The sequence below is a fragment of the Calidris pugnax genome, unplaced genomic scaffold, assembly GCF_001431845.1.
Source record: "Calidris pugnax isolate Ruff unplaced genomic scaffold, ASM143184v1 scaffold17, whole genome shotgun sequence".
Classification (NCBI taxonomy): Eukaryota; Metazoa; Chordata; class Aves; order Charadriiformes; family Scolopacidae; genus Calidris; species Calidris pugnax.
This window is the reverse complement of record NW_015090794.1, coordinates 4,893,319-4,916,859: the sequence shown is the minus strand read 5'-3', so window position 1 is coordinate 4,916,859 and position 23,541 is coordinate 4,893,319. Positions and strand designations below refer to the sequence as shown.

The 23,541-nt window shown below is 40.0% G+C and overlaps 2 protein-coding genes across 2 annotated transcripts in view; one reads left to right on the top strand and one right to left on the bottom strand.

Annotated features, from left to right (window-relative positions):
- Positions 1-3,886: 3,886 nt before the first annotated feature.
- LOC106884670 (chromosome unknown open reading frame, human C16orf52) lies at positions 3,887-20,303 on the top strand. Its single transcript, XM_014936194.1, has 3 exons — positions 3,887-3,923; positions 9,302-9,514; positions 16,399-20,303. The coding sequence occupies exons 1-3, from the start codon at positions 3,887-3,889 to the stop codon at positions 16,581-16,583; spliced, it is 435 nt and encodes a 144-aa protein (XP_014791680.1). The 3' UTR covers positions 16,584-20,303.
- A 1,256-nt stretch (positions 20,304-21,559) lies between these two features.
- The window catches only part of UNKL (unkempt family zinc finger-like), a 47,079-nt gene continuing 45,097 nt past the window's right edge, over positions 21,560-23,541 (bottom strand). The window contains exon 16 of the transcript XR_001411292.1: positions 21,560-23,516. The gene's annotated coding sequence lies outside the window, so the exon portion shown is untranslated. The remainder of the gene's footprint in view (positions 23,517-23,541) is intronic.

The window sequence follows — 23,541 nt, the reverse complement described above, 5'->3', positions numbered from 1 at the left end:
TGTAAGCTGAGATCAGCGCAAAGCACAACAGTTTCGTCTGGCAGAGGAAGATGATCCTTATTCCTTCTGAATTTTGCTTGATAAAATACACAGGCAATCTTAAGGGCAGGGCCAGAACCTGAATTTTCTCTCAACTCTTGAATGCCCTTGTCACCAGGCTGGAGAAATTGCTTTACATTGTAAACAGGAAGGTTGTCAGATATTTTGTCTTCATGAAGAGAGAGAGGAGTAAAGGCTACTTTACTTGGTGTGATTTGGCGGTTTTGCTATATCTGTCCTGATCTGCTTCGACATCTGTTAAGTTTGAAACTCAACTGATTTGATGAAATGGTGCTTTTAAATATGCAGGAGTTGAAAATTGAGAGCTCTGAAGTCCAGTTGTTGCCTGTCCGTGAACAGACCACCTCGTCAGACACCTGTGTGGAAGGTGGCTCCACTTAAATGTGAAGATCCAGAATTTCTGTGCTCTTGCCAGTTGGGTTGTGTTTGTACCACAGGGCAAACTCTGGTGCCACCATTACTGACCCAGCCTGGCCACCTCTCGGCACTGGCTCCTGTAGTTGACAGCCAGCCCATCAACCGTATGGTTGTCATCAGGAGACCATTTCTGAGGAGGTTGGGGCAGGGTTGTGTGTTGTATTGGATGGAGGGGGTATCGTTTTACAGCTCTGTCTGAAGCCAAATATAACTCTTAAAAAGAGCACAAGCTCATCAGATGTTAAATGGCAGAACAGCTGTAGGTGTCATAGCTTTTGGCTTTCAACTGAACATATGGCATAAAACTGGTGTAGCTGACTAGAAAAATCACTTTTAAATATTGACACTGCCTTTGATCTTTCTTTTTTTAGGCAGTGAATTTATTCAACTTTGAGTAACTCTATTTTGATTGGGGGAAAAAAGGAAAAAAAAACTGGATTTTTTGTTTGGTTTTTTGAGCTAAATAAAACATTAAGTTTTCTTTTTTTTTTTTTAATAAAAGTTCTCTCTTTTTTTCTGGGCCCTTGCCACTTCAGAAATTGTAAAGATTCTAGTCACTGCCAACACTATCCTATTGTGAAAATGCTTAAAGTGTCAGAAAATAAGCAACCAGAAGGATGCAACTTATTAGAGATCCTGTTTACCAACATTTAATTAATGCTGTTTCCTGAAGTAGGAAAGAATACCTTCAGTGTGGGCAGATTTCTTGGCTCTGATACCTGAGAACACACAGAGCTTTTGTTATGTCCTCCGGAGAGTTGTTCCTGCGTTGTTGCCCGAGGACAGCTCTTTCAGTGTGTGGTGGTCCATCTCTTCTGAAAAAAAAGGGCAAAACAAATGCCAAAACATTTAAAAAAAACCCATCCCAATACACAAACAGTATGACATTGAAACTTGTATGTTGGAATTCAGAAATAAATGTGTTTATCGGTCTAAATATCTGCAATTTAAACATCACCTCCAGCTCATATGTCATAATGATTGTCGTCTTCAGTAAGAAACTTTTCTAATATGTCTAAGTCATAAGGATCTTTCCCAATAGATGGCCCCTGATTTTTTTTTTTTCTCTTTGGTGGTGGGAGGAGGGAGGGAGAAGACTGTGGTTTTTGTGGAGGGGGAATTGGTTTGAATTAGGCATGATACAAACACTGAATTGAAAACTTTTGAGACAAGTCAGTCACCAGATGGTCTTTAGCATCGAGGCAGGCTTTTCTGCTAATGTACCGTGACTCTTTTAACATTGAGTTTAGACTTTAAAAATGAGAATTCTTCTGTTTAAAAGCCAGTAAGCTTTGGAATTTTAGAGTGTCAAAAATGGTACCTAATAAATTAAATTATCTGGACATTAGATTGTTAGATAGAATTCAATTTGTAGGTTCCTCATAGCTAGCATAAGCTGGGTTTGAATCTAGGGACATTACCTCACCTATTATTGCCAATATGAGTATTTTTAAGAAAGTCACTTAGTTCCTGAAACAAGGAAACACCCTTCACAATTCTAGAGCAAGAAGGATGATGCATTTCAAAGATGGTTTGAAAGGGAGAGAACATTCTGATTTCAGAGAAGGGGTAAATGGAGTAGAAGAGAAATAGCAGCTTATCTGATAACATACTTTGTCTTGCAATAGTGATTTGAATTGCTCTTAAAAGATATAGCAAGGACTTTGCAAGTAAATCTAGGTCTTCATTAAAACTGATCTTTTAACATTGTATAAATGTTTAGCTGTTTGTTTCATACCAATAAATATCCAGTGGGCATACGAATTGATCTTGCATCTGGTTGTCTTCAAAGTGAGAAACTCCAAAGCTTTTCTTCCAGGATTAGAATACCTGTCAGATGATTTGAGAGACAGAGACATAAGATCAGGCACATAACGGACAGGAAAGATAATTCATAATCCCTTTGTTTTGGACTCCTCTATGTTCTCTGCCTTTGCAGTTAATCCTCTGTTATTCTTTTAATCCTTTCTCTAGATCATCCTTTAACGTTCATAAATCTTATTTTAGTAAGTCTGAACTTGGTTGCCTCTTAATCTACTAACTGAACAACATACTGGAACATCCGCAGTAGAAGAATCAATCTGTCATGCCACATCCTGAGCACTGTACTTGCATGGTAACCTCGAAGTTATTTTAGCAGCATAAGTGCTAAAGAGCATCTATTCAAACTACCCCCAATCCCTGACAAACGTAGTAATTATTTATGTAAGAACAGTAACAGATACGGTATTCTTATACTCCATTAGAAACCAGCAGTTGATCCTATATTGTATTTTGATCCATTTATTTACCCCTTATAGTTATTTAGGTATAATCCAATTATTGTATGTCCTACAACAGTGACCTAAGCAAAAAAAAAAGTGGAGGAAAGGGTGTTCGACTTGCTTGTAGTTACTTAGCCGCAGTTAATGATGCGTATGTGCTACTTTACAAAATTCTCTGGTATGACATTATTTGATGTTATAAACATTTAAAAATTGCTTTAATGGGTTAATGGCTGAAAATTTAGTTGAGGATTAACTATGTTTCCTTTTACAAGGCTATAATTCTGAGCAGTTGTAGATACAAAAAAAAATATCCTGTAAGCTGTGCCTGTGGGCATCATTCAGTGGGACCTTACACGCAGAGACCCTAAAATTCTGTTTAACTGTTACAACATGGACCGTGCCTTTTCGAATCAGGAGGTCTTCCACAGCATTGTTAATCGTTTTTTCCTGCCCGGTTTTGAAGTGTTTTACAAACCAGCAGGGTATTGTGTCTTTTTCCTTTTCACACCAGAGGTGATGCATATCCTGTAAAAGCATAGCTTTCTCCCTAACCTTCTGCGTTGCTTACTGTAAGCCTGGCTAATCTCCTCCTAAGAGAGGGTACGGGGCCTGATTTCTGATGGAGTTTTACACTGGAATAAGTAGAACTAAGTATCTGCAGCCCGGAGTGATCTCCCAGGCTATGGTAGGGAAGGATCAGCAGCGTCGCTTCCCTGGATTTCGGGAAAGGCAGAAGGAAGAGCACTTTGTTTCCCAGGAACTAATACCTGGAATATAGAATGAATAGAGGTTTTCCCCAAAACAAAATACATATAAATAAACCTAAATAAGTCATTTTCTCTTCCCCCGCTTGAATAGTAGCATCGCTTAAAGTGCCCATTGCAGGAAAATAAATTCCATATGTGAGATTGGGAAACAGCTGACTTAAACTGCCACATTCCTTGGATGACTTTGAAAAATTTTCTTGGAAATATCACCTTCTTGTTTGCTGTTATGGGCAGTTGCATTGGAACTATTCTTACCGTGCTCTGTTGTTTGTTCCTCTCAGGAATTCCCCGGCTATGCTTCGCTCACTTTGACAGCGGTCTTCTGTCAGAGAGGCTTGGTTGCAGGCAAGGAGCAGCAGACATGTTAAAGGCAAGATGGCCAAAGACAACTTGACGGTTATCCTTAACATTGGTACAGGGAATTAGTCTGCCGTGACCAAATCACTGCATTCTCTCTAGGCCTTTAAAGCTTCCACTTGGATGGGTCGCAAGGTACAGCTGCAGCCTGTTCCTCCTCTTAGGTGGACCTAGACCTTGTTCCATTCAAGTTTCTTAATTGGATAGAACTTAGAAACTTTTAAAAAAAGCCTTTATTTCCTCCTGTTGTTGTCTGTGGCCCAATAAGAGTTACACAGAATGGCTTAACTGAGCTGCCCTTATTTTACATTTGTCGTTGTCTGGCATGCGACCGTTACCTAACGAGCAGCAATGAATGTTTTAGTGTGCCCAAATAACATAGCTCCGTGTACTGGGCTCATTACTAAAACATAAAACTTATCAGTGTCCTTGCCACATTGGTGGTGCTCTGAGATTTATGTCACGATCACCTCATTAGGAACCCTGTAAACTGTTCTGTTCGCTTAGCAAAGATGGTTTAGCATGTCCACAGTATCTTGTTTGAGCAGAAACTGTCTGGCAGTCACAAGTGGGGTTTCTAGCAGAACCAGGCCATCTCAGCAGCACAGCGAGGGAGGGCAGGCAGGCTGTCTGGGAGCGGTTGGATGTTTTAACCTCCTCACTAGGCATATTGGCCTGTAATATTTATTTAATGTTAGTAATGAGCATTTTGCTAAGGATGTGGTTGGTATATGGAAGGTAAAAGCAAGGAAGCTGTAAAGGGTTGTAGACACATTTAAACCTGAGGAATAGCATTTTCTCTAAAATGATGGGAAAGAGCAAGGACATTTTCAGGTGGGGGCAGTAGGGGAGGGCAGAAGAGGGGCAGGTACCCCGAGCTGAATGAGCAAGAGCAGTTCTGAGGATTTGTTGTTTGTATGTTCCTGTGAGAGTGTAGCTGCTGAGCTCTGTGACCTTCTAATGTCTGTGCCCCACCTCATTCACTGCATCGTGCTCTTACCATATTAATTGCTTCTTATGTTCTGGTAAGCTCTTCACGGCAGTGGCACCTCTCCTGTGTCCACCTGGCACGCTGGATCCCGCGTGTTCTGGCAATCAAATAATAGATGAACAGCTACCATCTGAATAGCCGTTATTATGCTACTGCTTTCCAGCTGTGGTGTTGCTGTGCCACTTTTAATAATTCAGAAGTGATGGAGAGGTGGGGGAGTGAAAGGGCTGCAGCGATCTTTGTTTCTCTCCGTAGCGGGAGATTCCTCCTTGGTTGCTCTGTAGTTACCACGGAAACGGGAGAGGGATGGCACAGCACCCGTGGGGCTGGAGTGGGACTTGTGGGTCAGCTCGGTGGCAGCATCTGCACAAAGGGGAAAAACCAGGGCTTGCCTTGATTTAGCTTGTGCCTTTTCACTTCTTTCCCTCAATGGTTTTGTGAAGCTTAATTGTTAAACAGGTGATGCTCCCAAATGTTGATGCCTTTGTTAAAATGGTCTTTTTATTACTTATTCTAGTAAAAATACGCAGTGTCAGAAAATGAGCATTCCTGGTGGTCTGGAGGAGTTGGGTGAGGGAGTGTAGGAATATGATCATGAAGTCTTTCACTGGTATAAACAGGAGTCCTCATTGCAGTCAGACTGTCACCACTGGAAGGTTGTTTAATGTGTTTGAAATGCACTGGCACTTTAGGGAATAGATTTACTGGAAAAGACTAAGGACCACCTCACTGATGTTTGCTCAGTGCAGCATTCTCTGGTTTGATCCAGATTGAATCTTACTTTAGTAATTACAAATACATATCCCAATCACCCCTTGCAGTAGCTGTGCCAGTGCCAGTCTCGGAAGCTCTGGAGGGAGAGGGGTACGAGAGAAGGGCAGAACCCCCCACATCTCCAGCTCCCAATGGCTGTGCGGTGCGGGCATTGCGAGGGGAAGGATGGGCGGGTGTGGTTACTCCTCTGTGTGTGTTTTAGGGCTGTATCCATCTTTAAGCTGCCTAATCTACTAGCATTAGCTGTGCCATTTGTTTTATACCTGTGTTAGGTGCTTAGATTTTCAGCAGTTATGCTGGAATTCTGAAAGAACGACTGAAAACCTCTTACCTAGGGACCAGAATGGAACTCAGTGACTGGCTTGAGAAGGATTGTTGGGCTTTTCTCTAACTACAGGCAGGAGGAGTCTTCGATTCAGTATTTCTGTCCCTCCTTTCAGTGATAGACTAGAGAAGGTTAAACAAGATTTTCTCTAAGAAGTTAGTTTGTTGGCAGCTGCCTGGCAACTGTTTGCTTGATTGCTTTAGAACGGGACCAAGACAATAAATCACCATGTAAACCCACTCTTCTTTTGAATTCCATGGCAAATAAATACTCTTTTTCCTTACCAGAGACTTCTTTTGAAGTCTGCATTCAACAATTCAACAGGAGATTTGTCACTATGGGACCAAACTATGAGGTTTAATTTCCTTCTGCCCAGTTTATGTACACAGTCGAGGTATCCCTGTAAGTGAACTTAAACTTTAAATTTATGAGCACATAATGAGGTTGTTTCCCCCAGTTACCTTTGTGAAACCTTTAGAACTAGTTCACAGACCTTCTCGTGCCCTCCATTTGCCTCCCTAGAGTCTGCAGACTCAAGGTTCAAAACCTTCAATATGGTGTATATCTACTTCAAATTTGTAATCCATGAAGCAGAGATAAGAGAAAATACTAAGCATGTCCTAGCAAAAGCTTAACCATAAGGTATACTATTTTTTCCTCCAGAATGGCAGATCCTGAAATTTATTTGCTGATGCTTTAAAACTTGGATTTGAAAAAAAAAAAAAAGGAAAAAAAAGAAAAAGAGTGCAACAACTTGGGCATGAGAAGTGATGTTCAGGAAACCCTGCTCTGAGGAGTTTCTTTCAACTTTCTCCTTGTACCTTCAAAAGGGATGCTACCCTGGTACTCACAATTCAGAGATTTAACTGGTTGTTCTTTTTTTTTTTTTCAGTTGTGGGTTTGTTGGGTGTTTTTTTTGTTTGGTCGGGTTTTTTTTAAGAAAATCAACCTTTGGAGAAGTGGGTGTTGACAGCAAAAGTAATTGCACTGATAAATAGTAGTTCAAGATGGGAGTTCTCTTCTGTTTCCTCTAGATATAGCACTGATGGACTTAGCTTTGGTCCTCTCTGAATCTGACATGCTAAATGTGCTCTTGTTAATTGAAAAATGTCTTCAATATAAACCACAAATTGCATTCAAAAGATGAGTTAGTTGTTTCTTTCTAATACACGCTCATGTGTAGCAACTGTTCTTCAGTTCCAGTTAACACCCGGAATGGAATGGAGGCCAGCACAGTGGTTCTTATCACTGTTGCTTTTGCCAAAGTTAAAAAAAGCGCTAAATTATTTCCATGGGATTCAAGGGAGTCTCTGAATTCAGAAAACATCTATTGAGCGTATGATGTAATTTTTATGAAGTCATTCTTTAGATGAGACTTGAAGTTTTGAAAAAACTGGCTTCTACTGTAAGAATAGTAAAATTGTTGTCAAATCCTAGTCTCACAGAGCTATTGGGATTAATTTCCTCTTCTGTGGTGCTGCAGTGAGCGGCTTCTTTATCCTCAAACTACAGGAAACTGCTTAGTGTTTTGTATGAGGCTCTGCAATGTGTGTGTTTTGGGGGGGGTGACATTTAAGGACATTTGCGCGTCTCCCCTCTGCCCCAGCAGCTGATGCAAAAGGAAAATATTGCAGGCTGTGGAAAAGCAGCTGAGAAGCAGCTCATGTAAAACCGTGCAGGTTTGGGAGCTGTGCAGGATCACTGGTTGACACTGGCTCAGGTTTGTGTAATCCCGGTGCACAGTAAGGGTGTCACTGCTGTGTATCCGGAGTAGAAAACGCCAGTTTTGTTGGTTTTCTAACTGACACTTTCGTCAAAGTTTTGTTTTACTTCAACTTTTAGCTGAAAATTCGTCTCTGAATCTTTCAGTTGATGAGTATGTCATTAAAAGGATGAATTTGAATAGGGCTAAAAATTTATAGTCTAAACAGAAATTACAGGAATGCTTCAACAGAACAGATTCAGCAATGGCTTTGCCCTTGCTTCTTCTCATTCTCCGGGAGTGTATCAGAAGTGCTGCATCTAATAAAACGTGGTACTCTGCCTCCTGACCCCATGTCTTTAAGCTCAGAAGCAGATTCTGTGAGTTCTCATTGCTGAGGAGTAAGCAGGCGGCATCTGAGCACTTGTAGAAATTGGCTGCAGGGTGCTAGGACTGGTTCTACCCTTTGGCTGTTGGAGTACTTCTTGGTGTCATGGGTGTGGGGGTTTTTTTTCCAAAAAGAAGCTAAAAATATGACACTTGTTTCTCCCTCCAAAAGACGTGCTAAACCTAAGCTTGCAAATCTTACTGTCTTAATTGTTTGTAAGTTGCCCTCTTTTTGTTTTAAACAGGTCAATGCTATGACAATATTTACTTGCAATAATTTGTGGAGGAAGATGTTGACTCTAATATTATACACTGTTGGGTTTGTTCCTGGTTTAGACAAAGGACAATTGTGAATATTTAGGTAAACAGAAGGGGCAGAATTGAAAAATATAGGACTTAATCCTTAGAAGACACTGGAAGAAATAGATTTTAATCTTGCATGTTAATTTTGAGTTAAGATTTTCCCCAAAAAAAGAGAACTTCACTATTAAAGCTTACTAAAAGCTTCTTTATGAGTCTCAAAAGCACTGAATTGGATTTTAAATCAAATCTTTTTTACTTAATAGAAAATACCTCATTTTGTGTAAAAACTTTATGGTTTCTGTACCAGTCTTGTCCTTTTGGTAGATTGTTTGTGTAGATATCCCAGTTTGTGTGTGTAGTAACTCGTTAGCTGTCAAAAGGATTGACCAGTCTCTTGCACAGAGAGAGTCTCAAATATTGTCAAGAAGTGGGTTTTTTTTTTTTGTAACGTTCCTAAAATCTTGATATGAATTAAATGCAGTTTCTGCTGCAAGACTTTAAGGAATACAGCTGTATTTACAGATGAGGAGAGAAGGCATTAGACAATTAAAGGCATTGTAGGGGTCTGCAGCTCATTTTGTTAGATTATAAAAGTATTTCTTCTTGCACGGATGAGGGAGTGATCCTCTGCACGACTCAGCTACCGCTTCAGCTGGTATTGGCAGGCTTTATAGGAGCGCTTTATCCCTTTGATTAGACCTTGATTGCCACTCAAGAACCAGATACAGCTTGCAGCCATCTCACTTCAACTTGTGCAAGCATATGATGAAAGAACCCAAAGATAGATGTATGAAGCATGCCCCCCCCATCCTCTGTGTTTGAAAGGCTTACTAAGGTTCATCAAAGAAAGAATCCCTTATTTTTTTTACAATTCTGAGCTTTGGTTTGCAATTGAGCGCCCCTCAGAGAGGATTTTGAAAGTTTACTTGCCTCTCTGCTATGTATTTTCAGGTGCTCTCACAGTTGGCCTTGTGCGACAGTGTCAAACCATCCATGGACGTGACAGGACCTGTATTCCTCCACGGCTGCCTCCTGAGTGGGTCACTACGTTATTTTTCATCATTATGGGAATCATTTCACTAACTGTCACATGTGGTTTGCTGGTGGCTTCCCACTGGCGAAGAGAAGCTACTAAATATGCCCGCTGGATAGCTTTCACTGGAAGTAAGTGACCTCAACTACACAGTTGACCTGTATGCAGGATAAACTGGTGGAGTCTCAAATAGCACTAGAGTGTTGTCAAGGAGCAGTGCTTAGGGCTCTTACTATACAAAGCATTCCTCTCTTTAAATACCAATCTGGGGGAAAAATAAAACTTCAAAAATCAAGGGCTTGGTATCTTAGATGACTATAACTCAGAGGGAATAATAGTCTGTGGCCCAAGGTGAGAGAAAGGAAGGCCTCTGACCCCTTTACTTTCCTTGGGCAGTGCCATTAATTGACCTAAGAAAATGAGCAGGGATAGAGGAGGTCAGTCCTGAACTGTGTGTCTGTTGGTCTTTCATACTTCCCTGCTCCCATATATCCAGGACTTATTCCTAGCAGAAAGGAATGATTGAAAATTTTCCTCCCTGAGGAAGAGGAGGCAGTTGATACATCTGAGACTTACTACAGTCTGAAATCCATCCCTACTTCAGGTGTCTCATGAATACCTCATTCAGGGTTGATGCTGGTTCATGCTCACAGCATGTGTTTTATTCAGAATATCTGCATCCTAATTGGCGATGCAGGAGGATTGCCCACTGCAGAGCATCTGCTGTGCTTCTCAGCACTGAGACTTTCGCTTCCATAAGTGACCTGCAGCAGTGCTTTAGCTGGAGGGAGCAATACTAGTGTTTTTCTGCCTCCCTGGATTCTGCTCCATATGAGCACCAGTGTAACTGCTCCCAGCCGAGCCTCCTCTGGCTGCCCTGTGTTTCCACACAGGGAAACATATCCCATGGCTACTTCAGTGCAAAAGAAAAACAGTTGTAACAAATAAGGGGAATAACTTTCAAACTTCCTTTTCTTGGTGTGTGTTACAGGCTTAGCCCAACTGTGAAATGGTGCCCTAATGGTGGGGATGACAGCATGAAAAAACTCAAAACCTGAGGGCTTTTAAATTGACTTGAATTATGACATACCACTACAGGTAGTGTGAATGCTAACTAGAAAATGCAAGTTTGTGGTTTACACAGGCATAAATAAGGTTTAATGTAACTTTGTGACGTGTAATGATATCTAATATGAATGAGATTTAACCTTGTTTTGGGGAAGGGAATAACATAAAAAAGCGCTCAGCTTCAGCAAAGGTACTTCACTGAGGCACTTGTACAATCAAAGCCATCCTTCTGACAACTTTGCTACACAGCATATAAAATTAATAGTGCAGCTCTTGCAGACAATGGGGCTATTGAAATGCTGTATCCGTTGTGATTGGCTTTTATTTATTTTCCGGTGAATGATTAAAATAGCAGACATGGGTATTATTCCATCCCAACTTTTCCAGTGCCCTTGTATATCTACACATATTTCATGTATGTATGCAGGGAGGGTTTAAACTCAAAACGCCTTATAGAATTAAGATGCTTATAGTAACCTGAAGTCAAGGCTCTAGGGTAAAGAGGGTTTTTTTGAATACTATTTATTAATAGTTGATACCACAATTTATTTACTGAGCTTTTTTTCTTAATTCAGAGCTTCTCTTTGGGGCTTTACATATCTTAATGTTGTGGTTTGTTTTGTTTTGTTTTTTTAATATCTTAAATCATCCTGTCCCTGTATCTTTAGTTTCCTACAATTGTGATGGTTAGTTCAGCCAAAAAAACAGATACCCTAAAGCTGTTTTTTTTCTGTAGATGTCTTTAGGCTTGCAACAGGTCCATTATTATAAGTCTAAATAAAGAAGGACATTCCTTTATTGCAGCACTTGCCTTTTTGTTATGAGATGTTTAATAATGAAACATACTAATTTGTTCTTTTTCAAGTTAGAATTATTCACAATTCTATTAAAATATGATTGCTACGTTAGAATTGCCAAAATTCTAAAATTCAATGTCTTCTATTCACAATTCTATTAAAATATGATTGCTATGTTGTCAAAATTCTAAAATTCAATGTCTTTGGTATTCATCTCTAATACACATGGCTCTGTGACCTTTGCATTCCTGTTAGCAATGATGATGGGAAATTTTGTTGCTTAGCTCACTTGTAAGAGAAATCACTTTTGAAAAATAAGTGAATGGGAGGCAGAGTTCTGTATTTTTAAAAAAATTGATGAGTGACTCCTGTGGTTCATTGGATGGCGACACAAATTAGTAACCTGTTTGTAGATTAGTATTAGGAAACATGTAAGCATGTGGAATCAACTGGAATACCATGACCAGATCCTTCCTGTGAAGTGCTATAAGATAAAAATGTGTGTGCCTGGGGAGAGAGAGCAGGGAAAACTTCATAGTTGCATTGCATCTCTTCTGCGAGCAACTTCAAGACTCAGCAGCCTAGTACAGGTGCTAGCAGATGACTCCAGATTTTTTCAGCCATGTACCTATAAATCTGAATTACTGCTGAAAGTGGTCTTGTCTGTCTTGTTTAGCCAAGGGACCCATGAAGGACAAAAGTTTGATCTGTCAGTTCTCTTTCCTGTGAAGTGATAGACCGAGAGAATATTTACTAGCACAGCATTTGCATCCTTCCCCAACTGTTATTTTACTTCACTTGTCTTTCTGGCTTCTCTGCAAAACAGCTTTGTGGAAAGGATAGGTATTTCCTTCCTCCAAGTCATACTGCAGGAGTGACACAGGTCTTCTGAAGGCAAATGTGAAAGTTCTCCTTCACTTTCTGTAGTCTTTCAAGCATTACAGTATTCTTACTGATGTGATAGGAGTGGTCACTTTGGGCATAGATACTATCAAAGCTATCACTGATATTTGAGTCCTGCTACCAGTATGGAATGGCATACCAATGGAGTGAAGAGTGGATTCCTTCTTGGTGTGTGTTTGTGCATGGCCCAGGTGCTTGTGAGCTTCGTCAATGAACTCATAGCCGTGCCTCGTGTGTCCATGGCAGCCAAAGATCTGAGCAGCTGTTCCTTTCTATGGTGATATTTACTGGTTGCTCAAGTGTGACCTAACCACCTACTACCATCCCAGCTTCTACACTGCTTCATCACTAATTATGCCCTGTGACTTGTGGCTTGGTGGCATAGGTTGGTAGCAAAAAAGCAACCCAGCTTTGGTATTGTTCCGTGTGCCTCTGAAATTGCTCTTTTTTTGCGAGCCCTACTTTGAATTTATGTAAACCTTTTGCCTTTTCAGGGTGCTCGTTATGCCATCTTCTGGTTTAGAAGATAGGATGTGGTGAACCTATGGTAAATCTCAATCGTAATGTCCATGGTCCTTAGGACAGATACAGCTAGGTTCCATAATTAGAAATGATGTCCAGAGCTCATTCTCTGCAGAGGCTGCCTAGGTGATCTTATGTATATTATAACTATCCTGGCTATTGCAGGAATTCACAGAGCTCCTACAGGATCTGTTTACATCTTACATGGATTCAGGTCTCTTACCATCTGCTACAGCTAGAAAGAGAATTAGTTCTGTGTCTATTACCACTGAATTGGGTGCTTCTCTGAGATGTACCCAGGGAGGAGATGCTGGACAGAAAAATCATAGTTCTGCCTTTTTTCCAGCAGTTACTAGAGAGGTTGTTATTCTTTTTGCCTCAGGATTTAAATGTTCATGAGTATAATGGACTTGTTTTTTGGAATGCAAGTAAAAATGAGGCAGGATAATCACATTCTTAACTACCAGCAGCTACCCTGCAAACGTCTGTCCCTGCTGTTCCACAGTGAATAAAGTGCTTATTGCGTTATTAGAGATTTGTACCAGGTGCTGCTTTCTGTCTTGTGGGTCTCTGAAGAGGCAAGTGGTTACTAACAATGAGCCCTCTGAAGACTTGACCATAGCTTGTTCCTTCTTTTAATGCACTGCATGCTGGATTTTTTGAAGCTGTCGTTGGATGCTCAAAACAATTTCAAGCTAAATAATTGCAGGAACTAGACTTTTTTTGACAGCCACCATCCAGAAGCAGACTAGAAATGATTGTGTTTTGTTACCGAAATAGTTTTGTTTGCAGATATTGTAGTCATTAAGTGTCCTTTCTGAAAATTTTCCTACCCAAGGAAGAATTTGAAATCAAAAGCAAGTTGTCTTGAGGGATAAGTTCTTTATGGGCTGCTGGAAATGTTGCTGAAAATTCATTGAGTTGATACTACTAGATAGGGAGAGTTACATTTGGGTTACAGCTTGTATAAGAAATTCCTATCCTCCAGCTTACAAATCTCTTTCTAAAAGAATATGCACTAAGTTAACTGAGCACTTCATATATTGGATTTTCTCCTTAGTTTCTTCTTTTTTTAAAATAAATTTATTATGCAGTCTTTTCTTAATGACTTCTCAAAACTTTGCCATAATTCAGGCTTCCGAATCTGACAGAGACTTTGATGAATCTGTTTTTCATTTGCTATTTCAGTAGACTAAAAATTCAGACCACACTAAGAAAAATTGCTTGGACACCCTGACAGCAGCACGTGTGCAGTGTGTGTGTGTGCACGGTGGAAAAGAATGGCTGGTTAATTCTGTGGTAGATGTTTGAAATGCATGTGCATGTCAGCACTCCGCCTGCACATGCAGTATTTATTTTTTTCTCCTGCTGTGAATGGAGGTAGAGCTGAGGTACCTGCACCCTTCTGTCCTGGGGTAGAAGCACAAGAAGATGGGGGGCTCACACTCCTGTTGACGTGCACAGTGCCGCTGGGAGGTCTCACGCCTGGGAGCACTGGGGCGTGTATGCACAGCACACCTCAAAGAACAGCAGTGTAGTAGAGAGGGATAAAGATCTATTCTTCAACCATATCCATGAGGCCATCAGAACTTTTCCAGCTGTGTAGTTCTGGAATGTAATAAAGGAGATTTAATCTTGAAAGTGCAGGTTGTTTTCAGAATCCTAAAGCTATTTCCTAGAAGTGAGTTATTGTTAAAATATAATAGAAGGCTTGTAAATAACTGGAATGCTCATCAGGGACAAATGGGATGTAATAGGAAGTGTGCTGAGTTGTGATAATGTGACTCATCCTCAGAATGTTGTTCAAACTGTTACTAGTTGTATGTTGTGTTACTGATCACACATCAACCAGTGCTTTCTGGCCCACTCCAGTGGAGAGCCCTTCCGTGCTTGCACGGATCTGCTCAAGAAACACATACCCGAGCTTTCTCTCCTCGGACAGACCAGCTGTTGGCTAAGATACAACTAAATAAAGGGAAACATTCTTTAGGGATTAGATTGCATAGCGTGAAATTACATGGAGCAATAATGATGTAGATTAAAACCTTCTAGATTATTTAATGTTTAACGTTTGGTTGCTGGTTCTTTGGTTGTGTTGTAGTAGATGGCCTAAGGAGGTAGCGTTGAGCAAGAATGTAGTAACTATGCAGTTGCCAGATGTTTTTTGTTTGTGCTCTTTTTCTTCCCCTTGAGAAACTATCTGGTGCTGTTACATTAAAGTGAGAGACGAGCTCCCTCCAGTGGAACACTTGATTTTTTTATTTTTTTTTTTGTCCTGCTCAGTTTTGGCAGCTGCTCTTGACTCAAGGAGTATGAAAACTGCTTCATGTGTTTGGGAATGTGGTGATGTTCTGATGTGGGTCATAGTTCATGGAAATGCCCATTTCTGGTTATACCCAAGTTCTACTTGGATACTTTTTGGATTCAGATTCATCATACTGATAACTAGTCTTTTCTACAGAACATGAGTGGCTTTTCCTCAAAGCTGAGACCTGTACTGTGCAGATCATAACCTTTGAGCATTAAGATACAAAATATGTGATAAACTATTTGTCTTGACTAAAACATGGAGTCCGTTTGAAAAAAAAAACAATTTAAGTATAGGCATGTGACACTGTAGCTGGACAAAGTAGAGTGTGTTTTTAGTCAGGAAAAATAATAGTGAAGTTACATTAAAAAATATTGAGGCTGCTCCAGCCCCTCATTTCCTCCTCTGGAAAGACTGGAGACACTGTCCTGGTAAGGCCAGAGGCTACAGGCGACCACTTCAATTTGTTTTAGGTGCCTTTGGAAAGAGAAGCAGCTGCAGCACTGCTGACAAGGGAGTAGGATGTTCTCTCCTGGATTTGACCAGAGAACCGAAACGTGCTGTGGGGAATGTTGACCACTGTTGGTACCTAAGGCCTGTGAAGTCCATAATGTAATTCTAATGGATGGCTTTAGTGGGAATTCTGGTTTCCTTTTTGTACTTCCACAAGTTGTAAGCACGAACCATGTACATAAGTCTTAACTGTTGAGGTGAAATAAAAAGCCTCATTTCTTGGTTCTCTTTGCTCATGGAGACTGAATTTGAAGTTTTTCACCAAGAAGCTTAGATTTAACTTCATCTGAAAACTTTCTTTGTATTCCAAGGGAAAATCTTAAGGATAATTCATTACTTAAGGAATCGCTCATATAACTTCAGGAAACTTAATCTAAGAGAATCTGTAATGATGATCTATGTGTTTTCTATTTTTAGCAAAACTTTTACAGAAAAGGAGTTTATGTGGAAGAATGGGAGAGGGCAACTCCAGTTGGACATAAACAACTCCAATAACAGAAAAGGAGTTTCTTCAATGTTGAACGTTAGTTTATCTTGACTTTGGGGAAAAGCAACTCTAAAATAACTGGAGAAGTGATGAACTCTGTGACTAATCTTGTGGATGGTGGTAGAAGTACGTTCCCCAAATTTTTATTCTGTAAAGACAGTTCATGATCTAGTGAGCAGGACTGAAATGACAATCGAAATGGGGATCTTTCAGTCGTTTTGGGAGTAGATGAGGAAAGTGTTAAAAGCAAGGTAAAACCTACTCGGTCATTTCAAGAGAGTTAGCTACTGGATTATCTCAGCTCTTTAGTTTGGTCAGAATATTGTGCTTGCTTTTTCTGGACTGCTTTATGAACTGGTAAATATTTTGACTTCAACACAGCAGTGACCATTTTTTTCTTTTCTCTTTTCTTTGCAGTGATTCTATTCTGTATGGCAGCCCTAATATTTCCAATAGGATTTTACATCAATGAAGTTGGAGGTCAACCCTATAAATTACCCAATAACACAGTGGTTGGGTCTTCGTATGTACTGTTTGTCTTATCCATATTCTTTACAATAGTGGGACTTCTATTTGCTGGCAAAGTTTGTTTACCTGGCTGATGAATGTCTGAACTGGAGGACTTTATTTTGGAAAAGAGCAAGACGTCAGAATTGCATTCTCAGGAGGATGCCTAGATCAGACTATCAAACACTTACTGAAAAGAGGAATGCTTTGACTTGTTCTCACTATGCACTTTGGATGAAAAAAAGGAGAGCCTTTCCCATAACCAAATACAGACAGCGTTGACTAATCTCCTGAGCATATTTAATGCAGTCAGGTCTGCACTGTGATAGGAACTAGTGAAGAATGCTTTACACTGAGAAGCATAATGCCCCATGTTACTGTACTGTTCCTGTTTTTAACGTCTAACGATTTGGAAGTCAAAGTATTTATGAACTTTGTGGTAGTCCAGAGGGTTGCAGAGGAATTCAAGTGAGGCTGGCCTCGCTGTTTAGGAGATTAGTATTTTACATCTTCCTTCTGATGAGCAAAGCCTTTGGCACCAATGTGGATCAATCTTGCATTACTGCACCAAGAAGCCAATAGATCAAAACATGTTCTCTAAATGTATGTAACAGCAAGAAGACATACATCCCCTCCTCCCCCGTAAGCTCTAGAAAAACACTAAGGAACATTTTAGAGGGGGATTTCTTCCTTATATTTATATAAATATATATATATAAATATATATATATTTTGCTGATGCAGTATACAGTGTGTGTGTATGTGTGTGTGTGTATATACACATATATGTATATATATGTATATACACACAAATGGTTCCTGGAAAAGAACTCAGAACGCTTTGCTAGCAAAACACTGTGGTGTGCAAAACTAGAACTCAATAGAAAAAAGCCATTTCTCTGAAGGCCACATAGCTGAGAGTCTTCAGTTTACCTCATTCTTTGTAGCAGCCCTTGATTTTAACAGTTTTTGTAATAGGTACAAACGATCCCATGCCTTTCTAGGTGCAATTTTAAGTTAAGCTAAAATTCTTTTTATGGTAATTTATTTGTATATGAGGGTAGAAGGTGAGATCATGTCATACCTTAAAGTTAAAATCCTAATTTTGGGAAACTGACACTATTTAAATTATTAGCAACTGTTGTACAGAAAGTCTCTTTTTCTACTGCATTGTTACATGAGCATTCGTACATGTTCAAGCACAGCATTTTACCATAGGTAAGCACTTCTCTAGCACATGTAAAATGCAACGTTTAAAGTAATGCAAACACTATTCCACTGCAAAGATGGATTATTTTTTTTTCCCATTTTAATTATTAATTCATCTTTACAAAAAAAGAGCAATATAATTGTTTAAATAATATATGCCTTGTTTACTAAATTTGTTACTTTAAATGTGGATTAAGGGCCACCCAAATTTGAGTAAATATTCCTCACTAAAGGTAGTTTTATTTTTCAACACAAGGATAAACCTTTGAATCCATAGACATCTTAATTCACTACTCAGTCTAACCTTGCAGAAAGTACAATTCAGTGTTCCAGGAAAGCTGCCTGCCCTATCAGTATTTATTTTCTAGTTAATACATGGTTTACCTGAGATTCATTAAGAAAACAAAAAAAAATGCTATATTTCAAGTGCTGTTTCATTGAGCTTATTAGAAGAACTGCATTACTGAATAGACATTTTTCTAAAATGTTAGTGAAAGTGTATTTTAGAATGAGGTTGTTGGTAAAATACAATCAGCAGTTTCCAGAATCATCACTTATCTGATAAGCTTAAGTGTTTGAAAATAAGACAGTTTGCACAATTCTTTTAAACCATGTGCCATTCAGACCCCAGTGAGTCCCTGTGCTCCTCCTCCACCTCTTCCCTCTTCCTCTCCCAAGGTATTATAAAACAAAAAGATTATTTGCTGAATTACGTATTTTTTCTTTTGGCATTTTTGAACAAACTGGTCACTGGAATGGTCTATAAACAACTTTTCTTCCAGTCAGCTCACTCACAGGTAGAAGGGATCACTACATTTTTCTTAAGTGCACTAATCTGTAAATACAGCCAGGCACCTACATGGAAGTAATGGTTTAAGTATAATTTGGTTCCTAATTTAAGCCTTTTTAAGTCCCCAGTGATGTTGGTGGAGACAAAATGCAAGGTTCAGCTGCTGGATGTGTGTCTGAATTTTGGTGTTATCACTGCTGTATCCTAAGCTGAAGTATTCACTAAAACTTAGGTCATAAATTATGTTAAAAAAAAAGTTTAAATTTTTTTCAGAAATGTCACTCTTGTAAATAGTTCTAAGAGATTTTTGTAACTGGAACATGGGTGGGGAGGAGAGTTTCTCAGCTGCTAAGATTTCTCGCTCCCCAGCGTACTTATTTCAGTTATAGTGACATCATGTATGCATTTAGGCTTAAATTAAATGGATCATCATTTAATAAAAAAGTATAAACCCTTATCTTGGAGCATACCCAGACCGTGGCTGCCTGGCTGGAAACTTATCTGATTTGCCAGTGCTATTGCTATGAATTATGAAATGATAGCAGAGATTTAACGAGTAGATTGTTTGATTAAATATTTGAGCATTGAGAAGTAGATGCAGCCATCTGCATTTAAAAAAAACCCTACCCAGTAATTGAAGAGACAGCCGTCAACAGTTGCTTTTAATAAGGTCACTAAGTACTATATAGTACAGTATTAATTTATAGCAGAAAATCATATCTTGTAAACTGTATATAAAACACTGTTTTATGGTGCAATCATTTGTCAAACTTATGTCTGTTACTTTTGTTTTAAAGTTGTGTGCATTCTTTTCATACCTAAGAGCATCACTGTAAAATCTGCTGAAGACTATTTATAGGTTTTATTTGCACAAGGTTTTGTTTTAAACTACAGGAAGTTCGTACTGAACATGCCTAAACATCTGTAGACTTTTTCAGTTCATGAAAAGCAAATGTTTTCATATGAATCTTCTCCAAAGGTAATCCCATATTTGTGTTGAGTGTTTACATAAACTTTTCTGATTCTGCCAGCCATTATTTTTAACTTTTTGAAGGACAGCTCATTTCATGCGCCACTAGAGGTTCTTATTTAGTCTTTTGCTTCAAAATTCGCCCCAAAGGTTTAATGTCCCACCCTAATGTAATTTGGGCACACTTTGTCATTTATTTGGTGAACAAAATGTAAGATCGGAAACTTAAAATACCTTACAAAAACTAGTTAATTTGTCTGTATAAATCTTACCGTTGAGCTCAGCTGAAAGAAGCACCTGGAAGCTGTTTGTCTCCGACCTGGGGAGGGTGTCCTTCCCTGAAGGCTACAGTCTCACCGTTTAACATGTTTTTTCGGTGTTAATCTTGCTGGCGAGCGATGGCAGTCTCCCGGAGAGGCTGTCAGTGAGCATCACCACCTCAGCCCCGGCCTCCTCTTGGGCCTGTGCTTCAGAGCCGGTGTTTAACCACTTGAGAACACAACTGTAGATTACTGTTTGCCCTGACACACACACACGCGCGCGTGCACGCACACACACAGAGAAAGCTGTCCTTTAAAACCTTTGTGAAGGATGAAAATAATGAAGGAAATGGTGTCTGCAAGCGGGTTGTCCTGCCTGGGCGTCGCGTCACTCCCCGCTTGAGGCCTGACCGTCTGCGTCCCCCACCCCGGCCTTTACTGAGGATTGTTTTCTAATTGGTTAGAACATTTTTCAATTAATGATTTCCGAACAAATGTTAATACAAACTGTATAAAATGAACATAATTTTCTTCACTTGTATTTTTGTTATTGAGCAAGTTTATCAAAATAAATTGTCTACTAAAGCGACTGGCCCCGGCTGCCCTGACTGGAAAGGGTCGGTGAGTGCCAGGAGGTGCCGTGGCCTGTGGGGGCCTTGGGGATCCCTGTCACCTCGTCACCCTGTCACCCCATCACCCTGGGATCAGGATGTGCCCAGGCTGGGGGGAGGGAGGATGGGGAAGCCTTTTCCCTGCTCAGGTGAGTCTCTGGGGAGGGGATGGCGCAGGGTCATGGGCTGAGGGGCCTTTCCCTGTGAGGTGAGGAGGGTCTCTGGGGTTGGGACACTGTGGGGAGCCGAAGGGCACAGGGAGCTGGGTGAGAAGCCCAGCAAAGTGAAAAGGAGGGTTTTATGATCATTTTGGGCTCTGGTTTTATTGCCTAGATGCGAGGGGCAGCTCACCTACACGCCTCCATCCCCTGTCTCACTGCCTGGCTGTCTCTCCTGCTCCTGCCACGGCTCACACTCAGCCCTGCAGCTCCGGGCTTTGCTTTGGTTAATCTTCGTCTCCCAGCAGCTGTACATACCTGTAATCATGGCATAAAATCCCTTAACAAGTAACCTGCAGAACAATTCCTAAATGTTTTCTTTGATGGATAATTGCAACTTCTCTTTGCAGTTATTTTTTAATTTGCTGTTGTCCCACATGCAATGTAATTATCATATAATTGCTGACAATATTAATACCTTTTTTAATAGCGTATTTTGCTGAGGACTTAACCCTTTAACTGTAATACTTTGTCTTTTCTCTTTTTTTAACAAGGCTCAGTCCATTCATGTATTGGATGCGCACATCAGGAAAATGGCACAGTTGTTGGACAATGATCAGGTTTTGGAGACAGCTGGGTAAGGTTATTGTTACAAACTTCTTGTTGGGACTCCATACATAGAGTAAGTAACTGTAGCTCACATAAACTACATACTATGTCGCTTCAAAATATTTGTAATGTGTAAACATACGTCAAGGTATAAAGGAGTTCCTACATAAAAAAATTGTAAAGACTTTATGATGATACAGAAATATTATGGGTAATGAAGTCATCCCATAAAACTCATTGTCTTGTAGGGTGACCATGAAATCCAGTCTACGGGGTGATCATGCACCATGGCAAGATTTTTACTGTATCTGATATAGGACCACATGATGGATTGCTTGTAATGTATATCGACAAGACACAGGACCTGCTGGTAGACAAGTTTTCCTGCTAAATGGAGCAAATGGAAAAGTAACACATACCTACTATAAATACAGAGTGGGGAACAAATAAGCTGATAGACAACCAATGTTTCCTTACGTATATTTGCATTACACACAGAGAATTTCACTAAAGTCGTGAAACTACATGTAGTTTCTTTGCAGAGATGAATCAGTCTGTGAACAAATCAGGCAAAACAATAAACGTAGATCAGCTGTTGATGCTGCATTTTACTTTAGAAAAGCAGAAAACAATATATACCCCTTCAAACTCTGTGAGCTGGGTTTTGGAGATGCTTAATTTTTCTTCCTCTCTGGTAAATCACTGGGGTATTTATTTTATTTCTTCTTTTACTAAGCTGTCCTATTTCTTGTCTTCCTTCCTGTCTCCTCCAAACTAAGCTCTCCTTCCCCTTCCTTTTAGCTCAATCTGAGTGTATTCTGAAACCTTTTCCTTTGCATTCCACATCCAAAAAGAGTATGCCAGTACCTAAAATAACTTTGTTCTTGGATATGAACTGCCTACCAGCAGCCATCCTTGGGAGTTATATTTTTGTCACATTTGAACAGCACATTTCATTTCTCATACTGCATTTAATTTTTTCTTATTTGATCCATAGAAGTACAAATGAAGAAAATACAGTCTAAAAAGATGCAAACCATGGAAGAATGGCTAAGAAACTACAGTTCAGAATCTTTGCAATTAACATCAGAACATCTGACAAATGAAGGCAATATTATTTTGTAATTTTAACACTGCCCTTTAGTCAGTCCTAATTTGTGTGCATCTCTGGTGCTAATTATGCAAAGTGTTCCAGGAATTCAAGAAATGGTGTTGAAGAGATAGAGTTTACTGAAGAGACTGTTACCAACTTTCAGGCCAAACTTTCTGAGTAAGTAGCCATTGTGTTTATTATTTTGATGTGTAACTGATTGTTTATCCTCATCCCTGAGGACTACAGGTACTGCCTTATATACCTCTGGGAACTTGGGAGTATCTCAGCATTAAATCCTTTATGCTGAGATTTTGGGTAGGTGATAGATAATTATATGTCACTACAGCTGAAGTTTTTAAATTTTATTTTTTTTTTTTAATGAAGATGCCTGTCACCCAGGTTTTGAACTGAAGCAGTTGCCTCCTTTTAGAAAGGCAGTGAGTGGACAGTTGGGTTTTCACAGGTAATACTCTGTATTTGTGGGTTAACGTTTACTGTGACTTGGATTAGTTTCAAGTCACGGATCTAGTCATGACATTTGGAAGTTAAAAGTTTTCTAATTTTAAATGTATAAAATCAAGGAAGCTTAAATTGAGGAAAATATTTAATGAATAGGCTCAATTAGCTGAAGAGTTATCATAATGTTTTTGCTGCCCTTCACAATACTCGTTAGACTGTCTGTAGGCACGCTGTTCCTTAGCACGCTCTCACCACCTGGGGCACACCAGAACAGAAGCAGGGGCCACCAGGTGCCTCAAACGTCCTCAAAAATCTGAGGCCATCTGAAAGTAAATGGGGACCTCATGGTGGGTGCTGCAGGGCAAGGGCAAGGCCTGGGGGTGTACGGGGAAGGCAAGTGGATGGCCAAAAGGCATGAGGTGCTGCAGCTTTGTCACCAAGCTACGTGGGAGTAAGTCATCATGTGCATCTGTCTGTCCCTTCCACCTTGATGGGATTGTTCCATCCACACTGTCCTCACCCTCATTATTGAATTTCTTGTGCAAGGCCAGCATTACTTTTTAGTAACCTGCTTTAATTTACTTGCCTGGCAGGATGTGCAGTGTCTGCTGGGGAAAACAAAAAGTCTGGAAAAGTCTTGGGCATTATGACAGGACAAGAAGCTCCAGAAACCCTTGGTGCATCCACATCCTCACTCCTGTATGCTGGCACATTCCCTGCATCTGATGAAGGTACAAAGCTGCCATCTTGTGTAAGGTGAGTCTAAATTGGCTGCAGTTTCTAACATCCCTGACACTGGAGGATCCAAGAGGCAGGGACTGTAGAAAGAAGACTTGTGTGCTCCTCCTAAATGGCATCTCCTGTTGCCACTGTCAGGGACAGAACAGTGATATA